The sequence below is a fragment of the Tamandua tetradactyla genome, chromosome 2, assembly GCF_023851605.1.
Source record: "Tamandua tetradactyla isolate mTamTet1 chromosome 2, mTamTet1.pri, whole genome shotgun sequence".
Taxonomy (NCBI): domain Eukaryota; kingdom Metazoa; phylum Chordata; class Mammalia; order Pilosa; family Myrmecophagidae; genus Tamandua; species Tamandua tetradactyla.
The window spans coordinates 28,450,298-28,475,111 of record NC_135328.1 but is presented as its reverse complement, the minus strand read 5'-3'; the positions used below and the strand labels follow the sequence as shown (position 1 = coordinate 28,475,111).

The 24,814-nt window shown below is 40.0% G+C and overlaps 1 protein-coding gene across 4 annotated transcripts in view; it reads left to right on the top strand.

Annotated features, from left to right (window-relative positions):
- PTPN3 (protein tyrosine phosphatase non-receptor type 3) overlaps window positions 1-24,814 on the top strand; it is a 183,320-nt gene that overhangs the window by 12,290 nt on the left and 146,216 nt on the right. Inside the window, exon 1 of one of the 4 annotated variants that reach the window (XM_077141493.1) lies at window positions 13,889-14,364. The exons of 1 other annotated variant lie outside the window; for it this stretch is intronic. In XM_077141493.1, coding sequence (XP_076997608.1) covers window positions 14,151-14,364 — 214 coding nt within the window. In that variant the 5' untranslated portion in view covers window positions 13,889-14,150. Of the gene's footprint in view, window positions 1-13,888; window positions 14,365-16,897; window positions 16,929-24,814 lie in introns of those variants that run through there. 2 more of the 4 variants (XM_077141486.1, XM_077141505.1) reach the window with 2 other exon arrangements.

The window sequence follows — 24,814 nt, the reverse complement described above, 5'->3', positions numbered from 1 at the left end:
CCTATACCTATTTATATTTAAGATTAAATTAATTAAAATTAAATAAAATCCATTTCTTCGGTCCTTATAGTCATGTTTCAAGTACTCAATAGCCACATGGCTGCGGTATCAGATAATACCAAAAATATAGAACACTGCCACCCCAGCCAGTTCTACTGGAAGACACTGTAGTCAGCTGCGCCCTGCTTGTACACTTGGGCAAGGAACAGAGTCACTGCCATGCCTCCCTCTCCTTATGCCAACCCAATCCATTCACTAGAATGGCCCCAAATGCTTCTCTGGACCAATGTTGCCACGACTTTTTCTTTCTTTTCTTGCTACCAGCTCTCTTCAGCCTCCAGAAGTGTGTCTGGGACCCTCACCACTAAGACAAGGAAAGAATGCAATTTGAGTATTAAGAATGAAATGATGGGGCCGGGGGCAGGGGAGGCTGCAGGGGTAGTTCAGTGGCAGAATTCTCACCTGCCATGTGGGAGACCAGAGTTCGAGTCCTGGCCCATGGACACCCCAAACAAGCAAACAAATGAAAAATCAAACAAATAAAAAATTCAGCAATTGGTGCTACAACAAGGGGATATTCACACAGAAAAATAATGAAATGTGACCCCTGCTATACAGCATACAAAAAAAAAGGATGAATTGGTGAAAGATACAAATAAATAAATAAGAATGAATGGCTGAGAAGCCTGGGCCTCCCCACACAAGCACTGGCTGCCCAACAGAAGATCCGCAGTGAGTAGGGTCTCCCACCTTGGCCCCATGCAGAGGGGCAGATTCTTTCAGTCTCAGGCCTGGACACAGCTGACATTTCTCAGGAAACCTGAGTGGCTTTCCAACCCCCGAGCTGTATTAAGGCCAGTTGTTCCTGGAAACAAGGCCTCTGCTAGTTTCCTGGGCATCAGATGCCAAGGGGAGGTAAAGTCTTCATAAGCTCCTGGATTCTCTTAGCTACTCTACACTCAGAGCTTACATCTGGAAAAGAAACCTCATCCTCTGATCAGCTACCATGTAGCTTTCTATAAATAAACTGTGCTGAAGAAATTTGCCCAGCACAGGGCATATTGGCTTCTGAGTGACATGTATGCTGGACCCTCTTAGTTCTGCCCTGTTCTTGTCTTGTCATGAATCTCATCCTCTTAGTACCCAGGCTGAACTCTGCTGCCCTCGCCTCCATTCAGTAGCCTCTGCGCCATTTCACACCCGCTTCATTTGTGGTTCAAACACATCCTGTTGGCTGTGTGATCCTGCTCAGCTTGTCCTTCTGTGACTCCCACTCCAGGAGGGTAGGTAAAGGAGGGCAGTCTCTGCCTCCTGGCTGCAGGCCAGCTGACCCATGATAAAATGGAAGCCAAGATGATGACGTTCTTCCTAACCCTGTGTTGAACATGCATCCAAACCAGGGACCAGCTGGTAGGGGAATCCTGACCACAATGCCCTCTCATCTCAGGTGGTATCTCTAGCAAGCTAGAGACTGTGTCTTTTCCTCTAGGTTTGCCTCCTCCATATCTCCATATCAGACTCAGTGTCAGGCAGAAGGTTTCCAGCAGACACATTCTCCCTACAGGATGCTCTTCAGGAAGGGCCTCTCCCCATGAAACTCAAGTCCTTCTCTCATCAAATAGAAGCTGGTACATGCATTACCATTTGGCCCTGCAAGTAATAGGCATAAAGGACTCTTCTCGTGTTTGATAACACAAATGAAGAAAAAAGAACTTGTAGGAAAAAAGACCATAATGAGTAAAATATTATGGAAGAAAGATAAATGGGGGGGGAGTATTTATTTGCGAAATGTTTGCTGAAGGGTTACTGTCAGTCCACATGGATATGTGTTCATAATTATAAAAATAGCTCAAACCTAGCCCAGCCTCTCCAGAACATCAGATATTTCCATCTCCCTACCCCTTGTTAGTGACAGACCCTTTCACTGTCAAAAATTTAGAATTGCCATAGACCAAACAACCCCAGTGAGAGCTATGGAAAGATAAGAGGTGATGGTGGAATTATACATAGAAGATAGGACTTAACAAATGAATATGAATGCTGAATGACTAAATTGGTATCTCTTTTAGTCTCCAGTATTCTAGAGCAGCTAGAAGTAAAAACCTTAAATTGTGGAATTGTAACCCATGTCAAAGTCTGAAATATGTTCTGCAACTAATTGTGGTGCTGTGCTTGGAAATTTATAGCTTTTTTGTGTATATGTTATTGTTCACAAAAAAAGAAGGGGGAAAAAGTCGATTATGATGATAAAAAAGTATTTAAGCCCTCTAGCCTCCTGTATTCAGGAGCAGCTAGAAGGAAAAATATGAGATGATGGTATGGTAGCCCATGACAAACTCTGGGATCTGTTCTGTAACCACTTTTTGAAGAGTGCTTTGAAAACTATTGCTTTTTTATTTCTTTGCTTTGTATATATGTTATACTATACAATAAAAGGAGTTAAAAAAAATAAGAGGTGATAACTTCAGCAGTCAAAAGAGAGAACTTGTATCTTTAATTTAGACAGACAGCTTCTCCTGGAAAATTCTTCAAAAACTTTCATAAGAGTTCCCAACTTGCAGCCTGCCCTAAGAATTTGGACTTATCTATCCTCATAGTTATGTAAGACAATTTTTATAAAAATCTCATTATATATGTATGTATGTAAGTATGTATGTATGTATGTATGTATGTATATTCCGTCAGATCTGTTTCCCTGGAGAACAATGACTAATAGAGCTTTAAAAAAAGAAATAGCTCAGACAAGTTGTTAAATACGTCAATGAAACTTTTTTTTTTTTTGCCATGGGCAGGAATCGAACCCGGGTCTCCAACATGGCAGGCAAGAATTCTGCCACTGAGCCACTGTTTTACCACCCAAATACGTCAATGAAACTTTCTGAAATATAAAAAGGCAATTCACACACACACGCACATGCACCCCCCCATACACAAGTAGAAATGTCTGACAGAAAAATATGTACCATTTCACTGGTGGCTGGGGAAATAAAATTCAAATAACTATGAGAAGCCAATTCTTACCCATTAGATTGACAAAAATTAAAAATAGTAATCATACCCTGTGCTGGAAGAGTATTTTGTCAAGAACTATGATGGATCTGGGATGTTACCCAATTGCACAATTATGTACTTCATATATATACACACTACAAAAAAATATATATATGAGTCACCTGGGTTAGGAAAAGGAGTTTACTGATCATTACAACCAGATCAATAGCAAGAGTAACAAGGCAGGTTCCTCACATCTAGACCCATAGGCAATGCCCTGAGAGCCAACAGAAATTCTCTCAAGAAAATCAGGCTTCACTCCATGAACAAGAAGATTTCCTCTATTTATATACAGAAGAGTCACCCCCCACACCTTCCTGGGTAAAGAAGGGAGCAAAACGTTTCCTCCTTGGAGAAAGGATGAGAAGGATCTTAGGTTCTCATTCTAGCCTGTGAAATGTAGAAACATCTCTCCAAGGATAAGCCCCATGTCTCAGGCTTTATGACCAAGAGATGTTTCCAAGGTCTAGTTTTCTCCCCCTTGTGAAGAGTAAAGACCTAGGGAGATAGCTCTCCAGCCTTCCTAGAACTTTAGGAGCTTAACTTCTGGGCCTCCATCAAATGGAGCAATGATTTGATGTTCTTTGTGAGAGGGGTTTGGTGATGGCACAGATCTAATTCTCATGGTGAGAAGTAAAACGTACACAGAGGAAGCAAAGATAAACATTCTCTGTCTTCATATAATATACCTCTCTGTGTCTCAGGAGGCTAGGCCTTTTTACAGAAGCACAGAGAAGCCCAAGGAAGACTTATTTCCCCAAACAGGGTTGCAGGGACAAGGGCATTCTTGAGAATTTGCTGATAGAAATGTGAATTGCTCTTGCTCTTTGGGGGAAGTCACATGGCAAATATATCCTGAAAACACACACTTTGACTCTGGAAACACCTCTTTGTAAAATGTAGCAAATAAAAATGAAGCACAAAATCAGATGAATATTCATATATATATATGCATTCATATATATATATATGAATGCAAATTGCAGGTTTTGACAGAAAAGGCAACAAACAGAAAGCAATCACAATGCCTATCAGTTGATATGGTTCATATTTTAAATCTTCAACTTCTATGTGGGACCAAAGGAAGGGATGTTTATGTGATGCAGAATTTATATTCTGGGTAGCACATAATCTAATTTAACTTGTATGGTCAGTGTATTCAAACATCATAATTACATGAAATCTTGAATAGGGCATGAGATCTTGTTAGTTTGTGCAGGTTAGTGTGATGCCCCAATATATCCCAGAGAAATTGGGACAGCGTATCAGTTTGAAATGATTATGTGCCCTAGAAAAGCCATGTTTTAACACTGATCCATCTTGTGGAGGGAGCCATTTCTTTTAATCCTTATTCAGCACTATAGGTTGGAAACTTGAATAGATTATCTCCGTGGAGCTGTGACAATCCCAATTTTGGGTATTAACCTTTGATTAGAGGGAGATATGACTCCACCCATCCAGGTGGGTCTTGATTAGTTTACTGGAATCCTTTAAAATAAGAAATATTTTGGAGAAAGCTTGAGAGCCACAAGAACCATGAGAGCCCATGCAGCCAGAGACCTTTGGAGATGAAGAAGGAAAATGTCCCCAGGGGAGCTTCATGAAACAAGAAGCCTGGAGAGAAAGCTAGCAGATGTCACCATGTTCACCATGGCCTTCAAGTTCAGAGAGAAATCCTGAATGTCATTGGCCTTCTTGAACCAAGGTATCTTTCCCTGGATACCTTAGACTGAACATTTCTATAGGCTTGCTTCCATATTGGACATTTTTCATGGCCTTAGAACTGTATATTTGGTATATTGCATTTCAGCACCTTGCAAACTAGAACGGGAAGTAAATAAAAAAATATTTGCAAAGTCCCCTTAGGGGGCTGAGGAGAGCCGAGAAAATATTCCCCATCTGGGGAATTCCCCTGATGGTCTCGAAAGCAGTGAGGACAACCAATTCAATAGGCTGAGCCCTCAATGGGGTTCACCCCTGTGAAACTTATTCCTGTGAAGGAGAAACTAAGCCTACTGTGCCAATCTGAAAGGATTATGTTCCCTGGAAAAGCCATGTTTTAGTTCTGATCCATCTGGTGGAGGCAGCCATTTCTTTTAATCCCTATTCAGCACTATGGGTTGGAGAAATGATTAGGTGGTCTCCACAGAAATGTGACCTTTGATTAGATTGATGCCACCCATTCCAGGTGGGTCTTGATTAGTTTACTAGAATCCTTTAAAAAGAGGGAAGCATTTTGGAAAAACCTTGAGAGCACAGGAGAGCCACAAAGCCATGAGACCCACAAGAGCCCATACAGCCAGAGACCTTTTGAAATGAAGAGGGAAAATGCCCCTGGGGGAGCATCATGAAACCAGAAGCCTAGAGAGAAAGTTGGCAGATGTTGCCACATTTGCCATGTGCCCTTCCAGTTGAGAGAGAAACCCTGAACATCATAGTTGGCAGATGTTGCCACATTTGCCATGTGCCCTTCCAGTTGAGAGAGAAACCCTGAACATCATCAACCTTCTTGAACCAAGTTATCTTTCCCTGGATACCTTAGATTGGACAGTTCTATATCCTTGCTTTAATTTGGACATTTTCACAGCTTTAGAACTTTAAACTTGCAACTCATTAAACTCCCCTTTTTAAAAGTTGTTCCATTTCTGTATGTTGCATTCTGGCAGCTGGCAAAATAGAATGCCTACTGATAATTATGTCTAAGAGTCACCCCAGAGAAGTTCTTTTATTGCTCAGATGTGGCCTCTCTCTCTAAGACAACTTGGCAGTGAACTCACTGCCCTCCCTTCTACATGGGACATGCTCCCAGGTTTGTGTAAATATCCCTGGCAACATGGGACAGAACTCCTGGGATGAGCTGGGACCTGGCATCATGGAATTGAGAAGGCCTTCTTGACCAAAGGGGGAAAGAGAGATAAGAGACAAAATAAATTTTCAGTGGCTGAGAGATTTCAGACAGAGCCAGGAGGTTATCTGGAAGTTATTCTCATGCATTTTATTGATATCCCTTTTAGTTGATGTTGTATTGAAGTGGCTAGAGGGAAGAACCTGAATCCATTAAACTGTGTTCCAGTAGCCTTAATTCTTGAAGATGATTGTATAATTATATAGCTTTTATAAAGTGATTGTGTGTGTGTGATGCTCCTTTTATCCAGGGTCTGGACAGATGAGTAAAAAAAATTAAGATAAAAAATAAATAAATAATAGAGGGGGACAAAGAGTAAAAAATTTGGCATATTACCATACTACTAGTCAGTGAGAGGGAGGGGTAAGGGGTATGAGATATATGAGGTTTTTTCTTTTCATTTCTTTTTCTGGAGTGATACATATGTTTTTAAAATGATCATGGTGATTGTTTTACTCTGTAAGTTGCCGAAATGGGATATACCAGAAACAGAACGGCCTTTTATTTATTTATTTTTTATATACATGGGCAGGAACCGGGAATCGAACCCGGGTCCTCGGGCTTGGCAGGCAAGCATTCTTACCTGCTGAGCCACCGTGGCCCACCCAGAACAGCCTCTTAAAAGGGGAATTTATTAAGTTGTAAGTTTACAGTTCTGAGGCCATGAAAATGTTCAAATTAAGGCATCCAGAAAAAGATACCTTAACTCCAAAGAAAGGGCTGATGAAGTTCAGAGTTTCTCTCTCAGCTGGGAGGTCACAGGGTGACATCTACTAGCTTTTTTTCCTCATTTAAAAAGGTTTCCTCAGGGGAATTTTCCTTCTGCTCCAAAGGTAGCTGTGTGGATTCTGTCAGTTCTGGTGGCGCTAAAGCTTTTTCCAAAATGGTTTCCTCTTAAAGGGCTCCAGTAAGCAACCCTACCTTGAATGGGATCTCCATGGATGCCATCTCATCAAATGTTACCACCCACAATTGGGTGAATCACATCATCATGGAAACAATAAAAAAGATTCCACCCAGCAATATTAAATGAGGATTAAAGAACATGGTTTTTCTGGGGTACATAATAGCTTCAAACCAGCACAGTGATGAATACACAACTATGTGATGATATTGTGGGCCATTGATTGTTACCATGTAAGGGTTATATGTATATGAAGAGCTTATAATAAAAATATTTTTAATGCCTATTAGCAAGAAATGTAGTACACATTGCTGAAATAGTCATACCATGAAGTATTATTCTTCTATTTTTAAAAGTAGTCATTCTATACCTTGACATGAAAGAATCCATATATATATATATATATATCTTATATATATATATAAGTCTTATATACATATAAGAAAGGAAGAATGCAGGTTTTGTATATGTATATAGATACACACACACATACACATCTATACACATACATATACACACATATGTATACATAAATACACATGTATACATATACACACATACATATAAATATATTCCATTTTGAAAAACAGTGAAAAAGCTACATGTACAATCTATACATGATTATATGAACATGGAGAAAGACATGGGAATATCAATGTTTAATGCTGTCTTTGTGAGAGTAGATATAAGAAAGAAAAGAGAAGGATAAGGTTTAAATGAGGCAAAATTTATAATTATACATAGGTCAATATGAGTGGGAAATAAAGATAGAAAATTATATATTACTGTAAATACATATCAAATGAATGTACTGATGGATGGGGACTAGAATACAGTATAATAAATGAATATATTCATTTTATTTGGGGACTGTGATTTGCATTATTCAACAAAGGTATTGAGTGTCTGCTCTTCTCCAGTAACTGCTCTTGTCTCTGGGGACACAGCAACAAACAGCATCCTTGACTGATTGCATTTACTCTCTAATGGGGGTGATACTGTCTCACTGATAATAAAAAATAAATGTATATTTTAGAGTAATGAAAATGTTCTAAAATTGATTGTGATGATGAATATACAACTCTGTGATTATACTGTGAACCACTAATTTGTATACTTTGGATGGATTCATGGTGTTTGAATATATCTCAACAAAACTGTTTTTCAAAAAAGATAGAGAGCGAGAGATGGTGAGACTCCAAAATGTAAAAATAAAATAAATAAATGTTTAAGAAAATGTCAGTGGCAATAAGTGCTGTGCTGAAACATTAAGCAGGAAAAGAACAGAGAGATGGGCTTATTGCTTTAAACAGGATAATCAGGGAAGGTCTCAGTAGAGAAGCAATACTGAGCAGACAGTGGAATAAAGTAGAGAAAGAACCACTTGCCTTCTCTTCCCTGAGTCAAGCATTTTCAGACACTCACCCACTCACTTCATGGTTTATTTCTGGATCCTTTCCTGGGAGAGTGCAGCCTGTGGAGCACAGAACCAAACAGCCCTTTTCTGTGTGTCTAGATGGCCCAGAGTGAAGGTGGTATGTGCACAGCCACCTGGTGGAAACCCACACCATTTCATAGGTAGAAAAATATTGTTCCAGAGGCAGTATGGCATCATAGTGAAAAGTCCATAATCTGTAGTTAAGCATTCTAAATTCACTTCCTGTGTTTCCTATATATTAGCTGCATGACCATGAGCAAGTTATTTAACCTCTCTCTGACCTTACCTATAAAATGGGGAATAATAGTATTCTCCACCCTCAAAAGATATAATAAATTTTAAAGATTTAGTGCCTGGTACATAAAAGCTAAAGGATAATAATAGTTATTATTATTACTGCTACTGCTACTAACTTAAGGGTCAGCCCTCTCAGCACTGACTCACATTAAACTTTGTAGAATTTGAGGGCCTGGTTGAGGCCTATAAATTTTAATAAATTTTCTGAGAAGCTACATCCTAGGGCAGGGGTGAAGAGGAAACAATAATGGGGCTCTACAGTTTTGAGTCATGCAATCAGAGCAGACATTGCTCAGGAGGTGATATTGGAGCTGAACAAAATAGGCAGAAAAAAATATTTTAATCATTAAGAAAATGAGCTTATATGAAGCAATATACACCCATCTTGAAGATGCTTTTGGATTCACTATGAACAACTTCACTAACATCAATGCTAAATGAAAGAAATTTTTCCCCATGGTGGAATATTTGCCACATAACAGCTACTCTGACTATCTAATGGGGCAATAATTGCTGTGTGTTTTAAATTTTCATTTTAAGAATAATTCTAAATAATAAACATTTGTGGCATTATCTTAAAATTTTTCAGTTTTTTTTTACTGGCATTTATTTTTTGTTACTGTCCCCCTCTTAATCTTTTCTATCTTATCTTTTATCTATCTTTTCTATCTTATCTATCTTTTCTATCTTATCAAATATCTATATCAGGTAGAAATCATTTTACATGTTATTGAATATATAATCTTATCACAATACATTGGCTCAAAATAGCTCAAAATAATAATAAGCCTTGCATTTATTGTGGCAGCTTTTTTTTTTTACAGAAAACCTATGAAACTTTTTATATAATCCCATGACAGAAAAATGATCTCTGTTTATTATTATGGTCACGTAATATTAAAAAAACAAGTAAACAGTGTCATAAAAATTCAAATTAAAAAAAAATTTTAAGGATATAATTTGGAGAGTTCCCAAGAATTCCAGTGAAATCCACATATTTATACCTAAAGCCTAAAGATAAATATTTACTAGGAATTTAGAAACATTTTCTAGGTGGAAGACAAACAATAACATGGAAAAAATGCTTAAGAAAATGTCAGGTGGTTCTAAATGCTATGAAGGCAAAAAAGCAGGGAAAGGGGCTAAAAGGGCTAGAATTGGTGTTTTAAACAGCTTAGTCAGTGGTGAAAATACGCTACCAGATAAGGGCCATAAAATATGTGAAATCTGAGGAAGACTTGAGCAAACACAAAGGAAGGGACCATGAACCATGGAGCAGATGATGATGAGCTTCAAGTCAAGAGTTTGATATTGGGGAGATTTCCAGAAAAGCCAGGGAGGAAAGTACATTCCAGGAACCATTTGCTGCATATACAGAGGGAGGGTAACTGAAACAGCCTCAGTGTGTTTAGAAATGACAAGGAGTTGGGTGTGGCTGTAATGTAGGAGAGTGGCAAGTTGCTAAAGCTAGGGAGGTGGAACTGGGACAGGTACAGATTGTCTTACATACTGTGCCAGGAGTTTAGCTTACAGGAAACCAAGATCATGCCCTGGATCTCATTGGGTTAGCTTTGTGGAGGACACCTCTGGAAGTAGCATGATGGAAGGACTGAAGACTTCTCTCACAAAATCCCCTCCCAGGATCTTAGCACCGATCACAACAGGACATGTCCAAATTTTCCTGTTCCTTTTTCTTCCCAGCAGCATCAGCAGAGATCCTGGTTGCCTATCCCAATATCCATTTCCTGTCTCTTGCATAATGATAGAATTCCCAGCTATTAGCAGAGCACAAAACCCCTTGGAATATATTGTCCAGTCTCCTTCATAGCTTGAACTAAGTTCCAGCTGTGAAATGTAAATGGAAGTTGGTGGCAGTTTTCTGAAATCATAAAAAACAGCTTGAGCATGCCTTCACTCTCTTTCTTCTTTCATCCCTTCCTCCCTCCTGTTGGAAACAAATGCTGATGTTTTGGTTGGAACCTGAGTCATCAACTTGGACAAACAAGACGGTGGAGAAAGAAAAGCAAGCCTGGGACCCCAGTGATTGTGGCGCTGCCATAACAGCCTTGACTTCTGACCTCTGAACTGTTTAAATAATAAAGAAATGACCTGTTATATTTAGGTTGGTATCATTTTGAGTTTTCTGTCACTTGTAGCCAAAAAGGAAAGGAAGCAGGCTTTTTTTTTAGGAGAGTTGTTATTTTCTATTTTTCCTTTTATTTTGCATGTATTTTCATCCCTCAGTGTTTCTGCCTTTGGGAAGTAACAGTTCATTTCTATGCAGTTCAGAGAACAGAGCTCTCCCGTGAAGCAGTTAACTCAGGTGCACCTGGAGAAGTTTACCAGCTGTCTCCTCCCACTGCATTCTCACATTCTCAGTCCAACTGGTTTTAAGTGTCTCCTTTGTGATATCATATTGGTTTCATAAGGGCTGCCTTAATTGCCTTTAAGAGCAAAGTTTAGACAGAATTGGCTTGAGAATTACATTTATCCCTTCATTCATTCATTCACTATTTATTAAGCATTTACTATGTGCCAGGCACTGCAATAACTATGTTCCCAATAAGTAAAGGAATGGCTCTGTTGGGTTCCGTGCAGGCCAGCCCATTTGAGGAACAACACATTCCATTGGAGAGAAAAGGTCATGTTTGAGAGGGATCTTGACAAACTTGAGCATAGCCACAGAAAACTAGGATGGTAGAAGTCTGGGTTCCTCCTTAATTCCACTTAAAAATAATAATAATAAGGCATAAAGGTAAGGGGAATTCAGCCTATGACAGATGCCCTATTTTTGGTCTAACCAGAATCCTGTGCCTCCTTATTCTGGAAACACATTCTCCTGCTTGAGGGAGGACCTGCTCCTTCCCATTCCTTGTAATTCTGGTGGGGATCTCAAGTGCAATACTCTCGCATCCAGGTGCAGGAACAGATGCATGACCCAAGCTAAACCAAGTGCAGCCCTTTTGTCTTTTTCCCCTTAGATTGTGAGTTAAAAGATGTGATTGCAGAGATGGTGCTACTTGTAATCCCCATCTATGTGGAAGAGCTTAAACAATGAAGCAAACACAAGCAGAGGCCAGCTGAGAGTAGGAAGTGCTTGGGTTAATTAGTCATGGGAATAGCTCTGTAATTGGCTTACGGGAAGCAATAAAGGTACTTTTTTTTATTTACCTGGTTTGGAATGGGTTTTCGGCCACTTGCAGAAGAATCTTGAAAAATGTATGCCATGTTCCCATATGCTAAAATCTACCTTGCAAAGGAGGAGAATTAGTCATTCATATAGGTCCAAAAAGCTAAACCTGGATCCAAGAGCTGAAGTTTCCAGGAGGCAGACTCAGGCTCAATAGGAGTTCTTTCTAACAATCGAAATGTTGTTAAAATAACCTAAGAAAAAGATGATTGGCACATGGGCAGGTCATTGGAACAAGTCACGTTTTTACTCCTCTAAAGCTCAATAAGCTTACTGTTAGAAAGGGGAAGGAAGTCAACCCTATTTCCTATAGTCTATTGGATAAATTTTATTATTTTGTCACTAAGAAAATAAAGGAAGAGGAGGAAATACACTCAAATAAATGGATTTAAAGTGACAATTAAAAGTTTACTACTGGGTGGGTCACGGTGGCTCAGTGGCAGAGTTCTCACCTGCCATGCAGGAGACCCAGGTTCATCTCCCGGTGCCTGCCCGAGCAAAATAAAAAATAAAAAAGTTCACTACTGCATCTATCCATCTACCCATCCCTCCACTCAACAAACATCTATTGAATTTTTACTCTTTGCTGGGTTTTGTACTAAGTACTGTGTGTAACCATGAATTGGGTCCCATTTTTAACCTCTAAGAATACTGAGGTCTTCAGAGGGAGGCAGATAAACAGTCAAGACAATAATTCACAGAGTAAGAGGTGCTGGGACAAAAGTATGTGACTTACTCAATGACTCAATAAAGGAAGTAGGAAGGACAGTGGGGATGGGGATATGTTAGAAATAGCTCTGGAGTAGAGGTGATACTTGAGCTGGATAATAAAGACGTGCTGGCCATGCAAAAGGCAGATGGGGTGGGGGTGGAAGATGAGGGCAAAGGGCACCAAGACATGAACGATTGTTGGCCTTCAACGCACGGTAAGTGGTAAGTGTTGCTAAAATGGGAAAGAGTGAGGTCAGGGATTCAACAGTACTCCATGTAACTAGATGAGGGAGCAGGGTCTTCTGAAGAATTGTGATCAGAAGACTCTAACCTCAATTTAAGTTTTAGAAAAATCATGCTAACAATAGTAGAGGTTGGATTTGGAGAGGACACGTTCTTAAGCATCACAATCGGATCTCTGTTTTTCATCAGATATATCTAATGTTTAAATATCTTGATGAACACCAAAGAGTTCAAAGACTCAGAGTCAGAAGAACAAAAGTCCACGCTCTCCCACCCTGGCCATGAAGTTTGGTTCTGAGGCCTTTAGAGAGTCACTTAACCACTTTGAGCCTCAGTTCCCTCATCTGTAAAATGGGGATAATAACCCAACACAAAAGGTTATTATGAAGATAGAATGAAATAAATTACACTAAAGCACCTTGTAAACTTCACAGAGACATACAAATACACAGATCTGTTGTTTTGTCCTGTACAAAGACTGGTTTTTGTCCTAGTGTTATTATAGCCAGATAAAATTTACAATAGTTGCTTAATGTCCATGAATTATAACCAGGGTAGAGCATTTGGAGGTGACAAGGTTTTTTTGACAAGACAAGGTGGGCTGAGAACTGGATGGAGAGGGCTGGACCTGGGAGTTCAAACAGACCCAGGTGACAGAGGATCACTGATTTCTAGGGAGAGGTTAGACATTTGAGTCCAAACCAGAAGTCCAGTCCAAAATAGAAGGGAGAGGCAGGAAGTGAATTCCACAAGCCAAAGTTCAAACTAAGTCCAAGCTCCAGGTTCCCATCTATTCAGGAGAAAGAAGTGATCAGTAGAGGTCCAAGAGGAAACTATAAGAAGAGATCTTAGCCACTGAGTTAGGTGGTATGAAAAGAGTTTAACAGCTAATAACAAGGACCTTCTTCTGCAAACACTTGTGTTTGTTCATTCAACAAACATACATTGAGTACCTTTTAAGCTCCAGGAATACAAAGTTGAATAAGTTAAGCAACTTGTAATCCAATGAGGAAGCCAGACATGCAAGCAATAATTCTAATACAGCCTGGAAAGAGGAGCAACGTCAGGAAACACATCAGGAAAGAGTTTTTGTTTTCAGAGCACAGAGGAAGGCCACTGATCTGGCTACACCATGTTGGGGACATTTCTGGAAGGGGTGATTAGGAGTTCACCAGGTGAGCCAGATACAGTCAGGGATGAAGGTATTTCAGGCAGCAAGGACAGTGTGAACAACAGCAGGGAAACAAGAATAGGATATACAAGCAGGTATAAATTGTCGTGGTATAAACCAGGAACAGGAGTTGGGTGGGACGTCTATAGGTAATAGGAGAGGAAGCTAGAGAAGCTGGCAAGAGAGCTGCCTGTGCTAGTCCAGGAAAGCTGGGACTTCATCCTGAAGGCAACAGGAGCCATGGAAACACTTACACAGGTGAGTAATAGGACAGGAAGTGGATTGCTGAGAGTTGCTATGACAGAGGAAACAAAGCAAGGGACCTGGACACTGAGAACATGGGGACCAAGAAGATATGGAGAAACAAGGCAAGAAGCCCTACAGGACTGGGGTTCTGCAGTTAGAACAACTCTAGCTTCCCGATGGATCTGGATACCGAGCCCTTCAGCTGACGGTCAGTAGTTCTAACGTGGAGGACTTGAATGAGCTGAGGCAGGCAGCTGTCCCCTGAGACTAGAGCCAAAGGAGGGAATATATCTGAGCCTGCACTAGTCAAAAATTATTTCACTAGACAGACATAGTTTCTACCTGCCCTAATTTAATTTGTTTTATTACTTCAATTAACTTTTTCTTTTTTTTACCTACTGGATGCTGGGCTTTGGTTTGGCATTTTATATACATAGATAGATAGATTTTTTAATACTTAATTTTTGCAACCACACTGAGTTCTATTTACAAAGAAAGGGAGGTTAAGTCTTCCAAACCGATGAGCTTTGTCCAGGAATAGAACCATGTTGTGTCTAGTTACAAAGGCCACCATGAAACAGTTGTGCTGAGAGGAACTTTCATTCTGCATAAGAAAAAATGGGAAAGGGAAAACTATAATGGCAGGCAGCAAGAGTTTATGTCAGAAACCATAAATTTCTGGTGGTCTCAATCAGCAAGGTTGGGTACAGGATTCAGCAGCCAGATTCAGGCACAAAGACGGCCAAGAATGGGAATGAACCCATGTCGGGCTTTTGCTAAGTCCCCTACAGAGGAATCACACAAGCTGAAAATAATGGCGAGAGAGTAATTGAAGTGAGAGAACTTGGGGTTTAGCTAGCTAGAAAAAGGAGTCACGACGGGGGCATTATTTTGTGGTGTGCTGAAGGTATGGATGTGCACCATGTCAGAAGGTCTGGGTAGTGCCGTGTGTGCTTTGTGACTGGTGTGTGCTGTCACACTTGTCAGTGTGTGTGTCAGTGTACTGGGTAGTGTACAGACTGTGTGGTACATGGTGGAAAGGTGCAGTATGTAGTGTGTGAGTGCTGCAGGGCATGTATTTGTGTGTGAGGTGTGAGGAGCGTATGGAGAGTCTGTGTGCTTGTGCGCTGTTTGTTTGTGTTTGTGTGTGGTTTATCTTTGCAGGGAATGGGGCATGGTGATGATGTCCCTAGATGGGAGATGGTGGCATCTGCTTGGGACTGTGTATGCATAAGTGTGTAGTTTGGAGTGTGTGTAGAGGATACAGTAAATCATGTGTGTCTTTCTATGTGAGAGTGTGTGATGTTTGTGTAGAAGCGAGAGATGTGTAGCTGAGCAACTAAGAATGAACTTTATAACGCTGATACACAATGACTTGAATTGGGGAAAAATGTTTTAGGTTTGGTTTTTTTTTCACTCTTGTTTTTTTATGTTGTGCTTTGTTTAACCATAAATAATTTCTCTCCAGGAGAAGAGACTCTGCCTCACCTACCTAATCCCTTTATTCTGGGAGGTGAGGCCTGTTTGTTGTGTAGCTGTTGGTCAGACACCCACTCACTCTTCTCCTTGGGGGTGAGCGGTGGTCCAAATGAAAATGTTGGGACTGAAATGGTAAATATTGTCAGGTAAAGGCGTTTGGATGTACCTCTAAAAGTTAAACATAGACTATCATATATATGATCCAGCAATTCCACTCCTAGGTATTTATCCCAAAGAACTAAAAACCGGCACTCAAACAAATTCATGTACACACATGTTCATAGAAGCACTATTCATGATAGCCAAAAGACGGAAATAGCCCACATGTCCATCAAGAGAAGGATGGATCAACAAATGTGTTATATCCATATACAGTGGCTATTGTTCAGTTGTACAAAAGAATGAAGCGCAGATGCATGCTACAGCATGGATGACTCTAGAAAACGTTATGCTAAGGGAAAGAAGCCAGACACAAAATATCACCTATTGCCTTACTCCATTTATATGAAATATCCAGAAAAAGTAACTACCTTTTCAGAACAGGTAATTGCCTTAGCGACAGAATGCAGCCTGATGGTTGCCAGGAGGTGGGAGGAGAGGGGAGTGGAGAGAAACTGCTTAATGGACAAGGGGGTTAATTTTGGAGCGATGGAAATGTTTTGTAACTAGATAGAGCTGATGGTTGCACAGCATTGTGAGTGTACGAAATGTCACTGAATTGTTCACTTTAAAATGGTTAATTTCATGTCATGTAAATTTCACCCCAGTACAATTAAAAAAAAAAAAAAGAATATTTAGAAAAGATGGAAATCCTGCATCTCGGGCTAGGGGCTTCTCAGAGACTGAATTTAAATCATCAAAAATTTCCTCTAGGGTGCCCGGGTGGTTTAGTGATACAAATGCTCGCCTTTCATGCGGGTTCGATTCCTGGACCATGCACCTCCAAAAAAAAAAAAAAAAAATGTCCTCTGGTGATGCCAGAGAGAAGGTCGCTGGGAGTCCTACGACTCAAAGGCAAGAAGATAAAAGAGGAGAGAGCCCCAGGAGATATTGTGAAAGGGCATGGCCAGTGGGATTTAGGGACTCTGATGACAGGTCACTGATCATGTTTCTAATTACAAAGAAATTGTCATTTTAATTTCTTTGGGTTGGTCTCTCAGCTTTATAAGGTTTACGGAGTGCTAAGCCCAGAATCAGCGAGGCTCTGGAGAATGAAGAGCAGGCGAGTGCCCAGCCTTGGGGTGAGATCCCATGGGAAGAGGTCAGAAGCGAGCAGCAGAGCAATTAGAAATTGTGAGTAAGGTCTAAATTTATATTTATTGTCAGAGGAACATTCACTAACTATTAAGTGAAAAAGGATTAAAAGAGCATTTCACAACATGTGTGAAATGAGTTCATTTAAAACTATGTTGTGTGTATGTGAATGTGGGTGGGAGCACAACCACCTAAGGAAATCCTGGAAATGTAAACATAAATATGTTCATTGCAGTTTTTCTCTGGGTGTTGGAATTCCAGGTGACTCGTGCTCTCTTCTTAACATCTTTCAATTTTATCTTTTTTATTTCCACAATCGGCATGCATTCTCTTTATAATACAGAAAAATCAACAAAGGTTATTTCCATTTTGAAAAAAGATAACATTAAAAACATCCAAATGTGGTTTCATTTCCCAGAGCCTGCCCCTGCAAAAAAAAAAAAAAAAAAAAAAAAAAAAATCCAAATGACAATCTTGCCCTGTCACCCATTGCTTCTACTCTTTGTCAGTTCCCCATTAACCAAGCCCCTTGACATAGCTCATGGGGTCTTCTGTGATATGGCTGCTCCTGTGGGAATCCTGACAACTATTCACTTTTCTACTCAAATAGTCTCCCCTCCCTGCACTGCCTGCTCCAGCAGCACTGAGCCAGTACATTCCTGGACACACCCTGCTCTTTCTCCCTCTGAGTCTTTACCTCCCACTCTCCCCATTCTCTGCTAATTCTCTTCCCTTCTTGCCAGTGAATGATTATCTTCCATGAGACTCAGCCCAGGCACCTTTCCTCCCAGAAGCCATTGCTTGTTCTTCCCATTCTGAGTTTGGTGCCCCAACTTCAGCATTCCATTTACATGCGATGGATAGCTGTATCACAGCATCGCCATGTGCAATCACAGCCCTCTGTGGGGTGTATGTGTCTTTCTCTTCTACTGGATGCTGTCTCTTCCTTCTGCCTCTCTCCGGTGATCTGGTCTACAGCCAGCTCAAAAACTTTGAATTGACAAGATGGATTTTCAAAATGGAGAATTGGGATCCAAGTTATATTTAATCATAGTGGGCAATAATGGACCAGTGAAGATTTTGAAAGAGATGATGCTAAATATTCTCTAATTCACAATAGTAGCCCAGCCTTCCTCTTTTTCATTTCCTGCTTTGTCCCTTGCTTTCTGTTTTGGTTTGTTAATGCTGTCAGAATGCAATATACCAGAAATAGAATGGCTTTTATAAAGGGGATTTATTAAGTTACAAGTTTACAATTCTAAGGCCTTAAAAAGGTCCAAACTAAGTGTGCCAGTTTGTATCTATTATGTACCCCAGAAAAGCCATGTCCTTCAATCCTTATTCAATACTGTTGGGTGGAATTTTTTTATTGTTTTCATGGAGATTGACCCACCCAATACCATGAAAACACTAATCAAAATGTGTCTCCACCCATTCAAAGTGGGTTGCTTACTGGAGCCCTTTAAGAGGGAACCATTTTGGAAAAAGCTTTAGAGCTACCAGAATTGACAGTCAGCGGAATGGACAGAGCCCCGGGGAAGCTGTTGAAGATTCCTGGAGAGAAAAACTAGCAGACATCGCCATGTGCCTTCCCAGCTGAGAGAGAAACCCCAAATATCATCAGCTTTCTTGAACCAAGGTATCTTTTCTTGGGTGCCTTAATTTGGACATTCTTATAGCCTTGCTTTAATTTAGACATTTTCGTGGCCTTAGAACTGTAAACTTGCAACTTTATAAATCCCCTTTTTAAAAGCTGTTCTGTTTCAGGTATATTGCATTCTGGCAGCTTACAAGCTAGAGCACTAAGGCATCTAGAGAAAGATATCCCGATTCTGAAGAAGGGGTGAATGGCATCCCGATTTCTCTGTCAGCTGGGACGGCACATGGCGGTCATCTGAGATCCTTGTTCCCAGTTCATTTGTTTGTGCTTCTGATTCTAGTGACTTCCTATCTAAGCATCTATGGGCCCTCATGTAGCACCTCTGGGGCAAAACTCTGGGTTCTGGCTTGCTTAGCATCTCATAGGAAGGCACGTGGCAACGTCTGCTGGGCTGCTCTTCTGAATCCTGTGGGTCCTTCTGATGTTTTCCTCTGCATCTCCAAATGTCTGCATTTGAGCTTTCTCCAAAATGTCCTTCTCTTAAAAGGACTCTAGTAAACTAATCAAGACCCACTCTAGTAAACTAATCAAGACCCACCTTGAATATGTGAAGTCACATCTCCACCTAATCAAAGGTCATACCCATAATTGGATATATCACATCTCCATGGAAACAACCTAATCAAAAGGTTCCACCGTACAATAATAGATCAGGATCAGGACTCCCAGTGGTGTAAACCCCCCTGGAAACATGGGACAGAAATCCTAGAATGAGCTGGGACTCAGCATCAAGAGATTTAGAAAACCTTCTTGACTGAAAGGGGGAAGAGAGAAATGAGGCAAAATAAAGTATCAGTGACTGAGAGATTTCAAATAGAGTCAAGAGGTCGTCCTGGAGGTTATTCCTATGCATTATATAGATAACCCCTTTTTAGTTTAAGGAGTATTAGAGAGGCTAGAGGGGAGTGCCTGAAACTGTGGCACTGTGTTCCAGTAACCATGTTTCTTTAAGATGACTGTATAATGATATAGTTTTCCCAAAGTGACTGTGTGACTGTGAAAACCTTTTTCTGATGCTCCTTTTATCTACAGTATGGACAGATGAGTAAAAAATATGGATTAAAAATAAATAATAGGGGAAAATGTTAAAATAAATTGGGTAGAGGGAAATACTAGTGGTCAATGAGAGAGAGGGGTAAGGGGCATGGTACGTATGAGTTTTTTCTTTTTTCTTTTTATTTCTTTTTCTGGAGTGAGGTAAATGTTCTGAGAAATGACCATGATGATGAATATATAACTGTGTGATGATATTATGAGCCACTGATTACACACCAAGAATGGAATGTGCATAGGTTAAGAATGTTCATGTTGTATATTGATTGGTTTATTAATTTAAAAAATTTTTTTAATTAAAAAAAAGAGAGAACATGGCTGCCCTCACAAGAGGATTCACAAAAAGATGTTTTTAAAAAGTGCTCACCTCTAGATAACAGAATTATATGTACTTTTAAACATTCTTTCTATTTTCATAATTGTCCATGTTTTCTATGATAAAAATAAAATATGTGCCAAAGAAAATTTTGAAGGGAAATGATACCAGAGGAAAACGTGGAACTTCAAGAATGAAGGTTTTTTCTCCTCCTAGGATCTTTAAAACAGGTGTGACTGTTGAAAGCAAAAATTACAGCATTGTCTGGTGGGGTTCTCAATACATGTAGGTGTAATAAATATAATAACTCCCCTTATAACATACAGGGGGAAGGGTGAAAAGACCTATAAGATTGCATGGTTTCCACATTTCATGTAAAGTAGTAAAATGTTAACTCGAAATAAACTGTAAAAGTTTAGGTATATATGTTGCAATTCTTAAAGCAAACACTAAAATAATAATAATAATACAAAGACATAGCCAAAAAGCCAATAGATACATTAAAATGGGATATTAAATATATTTAAGCATTCCCAAATATGCAGAAGAGGGAGAACATAGGAACAAAAAAGTAAAGATGATCAACAGAAAACAAATAATGAAATAGTAAAAGTAAATGCAAACATATCAATAATTACATCAAATGCTAATGGTCTAAACACACCAATTAAAATACAGAGATTGTTAGACTGAATGTTAAAAAAAAAAAAAGGACAGACCCAACAATACATCTTCTACAAGAAACTCACTAACTATAGAGACATAGGTCAAAAGCAAAAGAACAGAAGAAGACACACCATGAAAACACTAATCAAAAGAAAGCCAAAGTGGCTGTATTAGTTTCAGCCAAAGTAGGCTTCAGAACAAAGAATACTACCAGGTATAATGAGGAACATTACATAATATTAAAAGAGTCACTTGGGCACTTCGCCAAGAAGACATCACAAGCCTAAATGTCTATGCACCCAAAATAGATCCTTAAAATAATGAACCAAGAGCTGGAATAAGAAATAGATAAATCCACAATCATACCTGGAGACTTCAACACTCCCCTCTCTATGTATTTGATAAAACAAATACACAGAGCATCTGTAAAGATATAGAAAATCTGAACACCACTCAGGATCAGCTTAATCTAATTGTCATTTACAGAACATGTTACTAACAAAAGCAGAATATACCATATTTTCAGTCTACATGAAACATTTCTTCAATATAGACCATATCATGCGCCATAGAACAAATCTTAATAATTTTTAAAGAATTGAAGCCATAGAAACTATGAATGCTTTCCTATCTTGCTATACCATATTAGTATTTGTATATAAAAAATACAGAAATTTTTCTTATGGTTTTCATGGGTATTGCAGTAGGAATATAATAGGGACTGTCACTTTCTGATCCACTCTGTATTTTAATCTTTTACAAGGTGCATGCACTATTTTGTAATCAGAAAAAATAGTCCTGGAAGTTTCCTGTTCTTACAGTATAGACAGGTTTTTCCTACCAATAATCCAGATTTCTCCGGTGTCCCTGGTTTGCCTTTGGCAGACTAGACTTTGGAACCCGTGTGATTCCAGTGCTGTTGAATTACAATGCCCTGGACTGCTCCATCCCATCACCTCTCTTGGTTTCTGCCTTACCTCGGGCAGCAGGCAGCCTTAACCACCTCTACATCAAGGAACCAACAAATTGTGATTCCACGTTAGTAGGCTTTTGGGTTTTTTCCACCAATTAACTCCTCCTCATTACTGCCGATAAAGGTGGGGGGGGGGTGTCTCAATAATTTGAATTTCGCTCCTGTTTGAATTATGATGAAAACAGGGATTTACTCAACTTAAGTGGGAAGAACATAGGACTTAATGCCAAAGATTCAGATTTAAGTCATAGCTCTGTCATTTATGAGCTATGTGACCTTAGGCAGTTTATTTACTTTCTGGGCTTGTTTCCTCATCTGTAAAATGGTTTTACAGGGACCAAAAATATATTTCCCAATAGTAATATTCCTTTACCTTCTCCATTCATTGAAGACAATTCTGTCTTTGCTGCCTTGGGCTCTTTTTCTCCCTTCCCCATCACCCCATCACACTCAGCCCCAGCACGCTAAGGATGCTTCTGTCTTCACCAGATTGCTTCCCAGATCTAAACAGCACAGAACCGGGTAATATTTGGGTTTATAGAGAGCTACTGGGTTGGAAGAGAAAGAAGAAGAGGAGACAGAAAAAGAGAAAAGAAACTGAAACAGAAAAAGTGGGGAGTATGTGTAAAAAGTCTATGCTCACCTAGCTTGAGAGATTTGGGGTAGGAGTTTGGGCAGGGGGGAAGAAAAATATTGATGCAGCTGCTGGGTGTGAGAGAGAAGAATGGAGGGATGTTTAGACAGATGAGAGCTAGATGATGATGGTGATGGCAATGAAACAACAATGGCAGATGACAGATTAGATAGGGAGACAGAGAGTACACATAGGAAATATAGGAAGTAGAGGGAAAGGGAGGAGGGAGAAAAGGAGAAAAGAAAAGATGAGTAAAAAAGTGAGATCTGCTTTAAGTAATGAACATACTCTTTCAGGAATTTTTTTTTTTTTGAGTGACAAAAGCAGAACTTCAAATTATTTCCCAATGCCAGATTGATGTTTCTCAGCATCAGTGATGCCTAGAAAAGGCACCAAATAATCCTGGCTATAAGTGGGACACATGGTGATAACCCTCTTACCCTCTCATTGAGGATGAGAAGGTCCAGTGATATCACAGATGCAGAATCATAATTGTATTATTATTGTTTCCTATGAATTTCCACTTGGATCTTAGTTGAGATAAGTAACCCAATGTCATGAGCACCAAATAGCTTCAGTAATAGGGAAGTAAAGAACTGTAAAATATTGGCTTAGGTCTCCCATAAAAGTGCAAGTGTTACCTTACACAGAGTTCTAACCAGCGGGCACCACTTCACTCATGTGTATATTATGTACCTCTCTCAGTCTGCGTCTCACTTTAGGGCCAACCTCAGTTTGCTTCTCTGCTTCACTCGCAAAATTATAAACTCCTGGAACAAGGGATACTGCCTATTTGTTTGTGTATTCCTGATCTAGCAAGGAGTTTGAAACATGTTAAACAAATAAACTGTGATAAAATTATTATATATCAATAGATACTCCCTTCCTGTCCTCTCTGTCTCTGTCTCTCTCTCTTTGTCTCTCACTGTCTCTCTCTCTCTCTCTCTCTCACACACACACACACATATACACACTAGAACTTGTACTCACTGGTTCTTACCCCAGCTTTGATAGCTAAGGTAAGACACTCCAACTTTTGCTTCAAGGAAGAGAGGTGTTTTAGTTTGCCAGGGAAGCTATGACAAACGCCATACACAGATTGACTTAAACAACAGGAATATATTGGCTTACAGTTTTGGGGCCTAGAAGTCCAAAATCAAGGTATTACCAGGTCATGCTTTTTCCCGGGTCTGTAGTGTTCTGGTGCTGGCTTGGTGTAGTCCTCCGTGTTGCTTAGCTTCTAGACAGATCTCTACCCTCTTCACGTGGCTCTCTCTCCCTCCTCTCTCTTTGGCCTTCCCTGGCTTCCCCTGAGTTGAATTTCTCCTGCTTACAATGACTTCAGATGTACTGGATTAAGGCCCATCCTGCTTTCAATTTGGACTCCTCCAAATAGGATCTTCAAAGTTCCTAAACAAATGAGTTCATACCCAGGGGTTAGGACTTGAATATGTCTTTGAGGGGCATGATTCAATTTACCCCAAGAGGCCACAGCAAAAGAGAGAATAAAAATCAGTTAACTCTCAGCTTCTGACCCTCAAAAGCTGAGCTTCTGACACACACAATAGACTTACTTGCTGAGAGGAGAAGTTGGAGAATACAGCAAGACAGTCAGATGCCAGTGAGCATCCCTGAGAAGTCTTCCCCTGTCCTCTCTCAGGCTAAGGCCAGGGGTCAGGGATATGACTGTGGTTAAGGATATCAGACACCCCAGGCTGGTGTGTTAGATCCTAGAGAAGACCCATGCTTCACTTCAGGTGACACCTGAAGACATAGGGAAATGGTCTCCTTCCCCCACACTGTAAAGAAGACAAGAACAGTTTCAGAATAAAAATGTATGACAAGGCTAGATCAAGAGGGCCTGAGATAGCCCTGTGGAAGTCCCCATATCCCTAGAGTACCTTGGGAGAGGATCCACATGTCTCCCACACCCACAAGGGGGACATAGAAGCTAACAGAAAGAAAGAGAGCTAGCAGTTCTGTAAATGCTAGATATCATGTGTAAAAAGAAAACAGCCTGGGTGGGCCACGGTGGCTCAGCGGCAAGAACGCTTGCCTGCCATGCCAGAGGACCCGGGTTCGTTTCCCGGTGCCTGCCCATGTAAAAAAAAAGAAAGAAAGAAAACAGCCTTAGCAATAGATGCCAGAATTTACCAAATGTTGGAAGACCTTACAGGCAGGCAGAGCTCTTAAGGAGATGCCCTTAGCATGAAGGGATGCTGACAACTAAAATCCTGACTGAGCCATGTTCAGAGGGCACACATTTCAATAGCAATCATGGTGGAAAGATCCCCAAAGGCCAGGTGACTGTCCCATCTCCATCCCATCACACACCCATACGTATAGATACATATACACTTATATGCACACACATACACACACCAATGGCTTGAACATATACACAACCATGGAGAGAAAGGGAGGAGGGGAAATCCTGCATTGGCTGAGAAAACCTGGAATTGTTTACTCTATTTTTGGTACCAGGAAGAGTGGAAGGCCAAGAGGGAATTTAAAAGAAGTCATAGAAAAATAACTACCATTGTTTTGCAGATCTGAATTTTGAGTCTGAAAATTGATACTCATTTGCAACCAATCCTTGACTGAGTGAATGAATGAATGAATG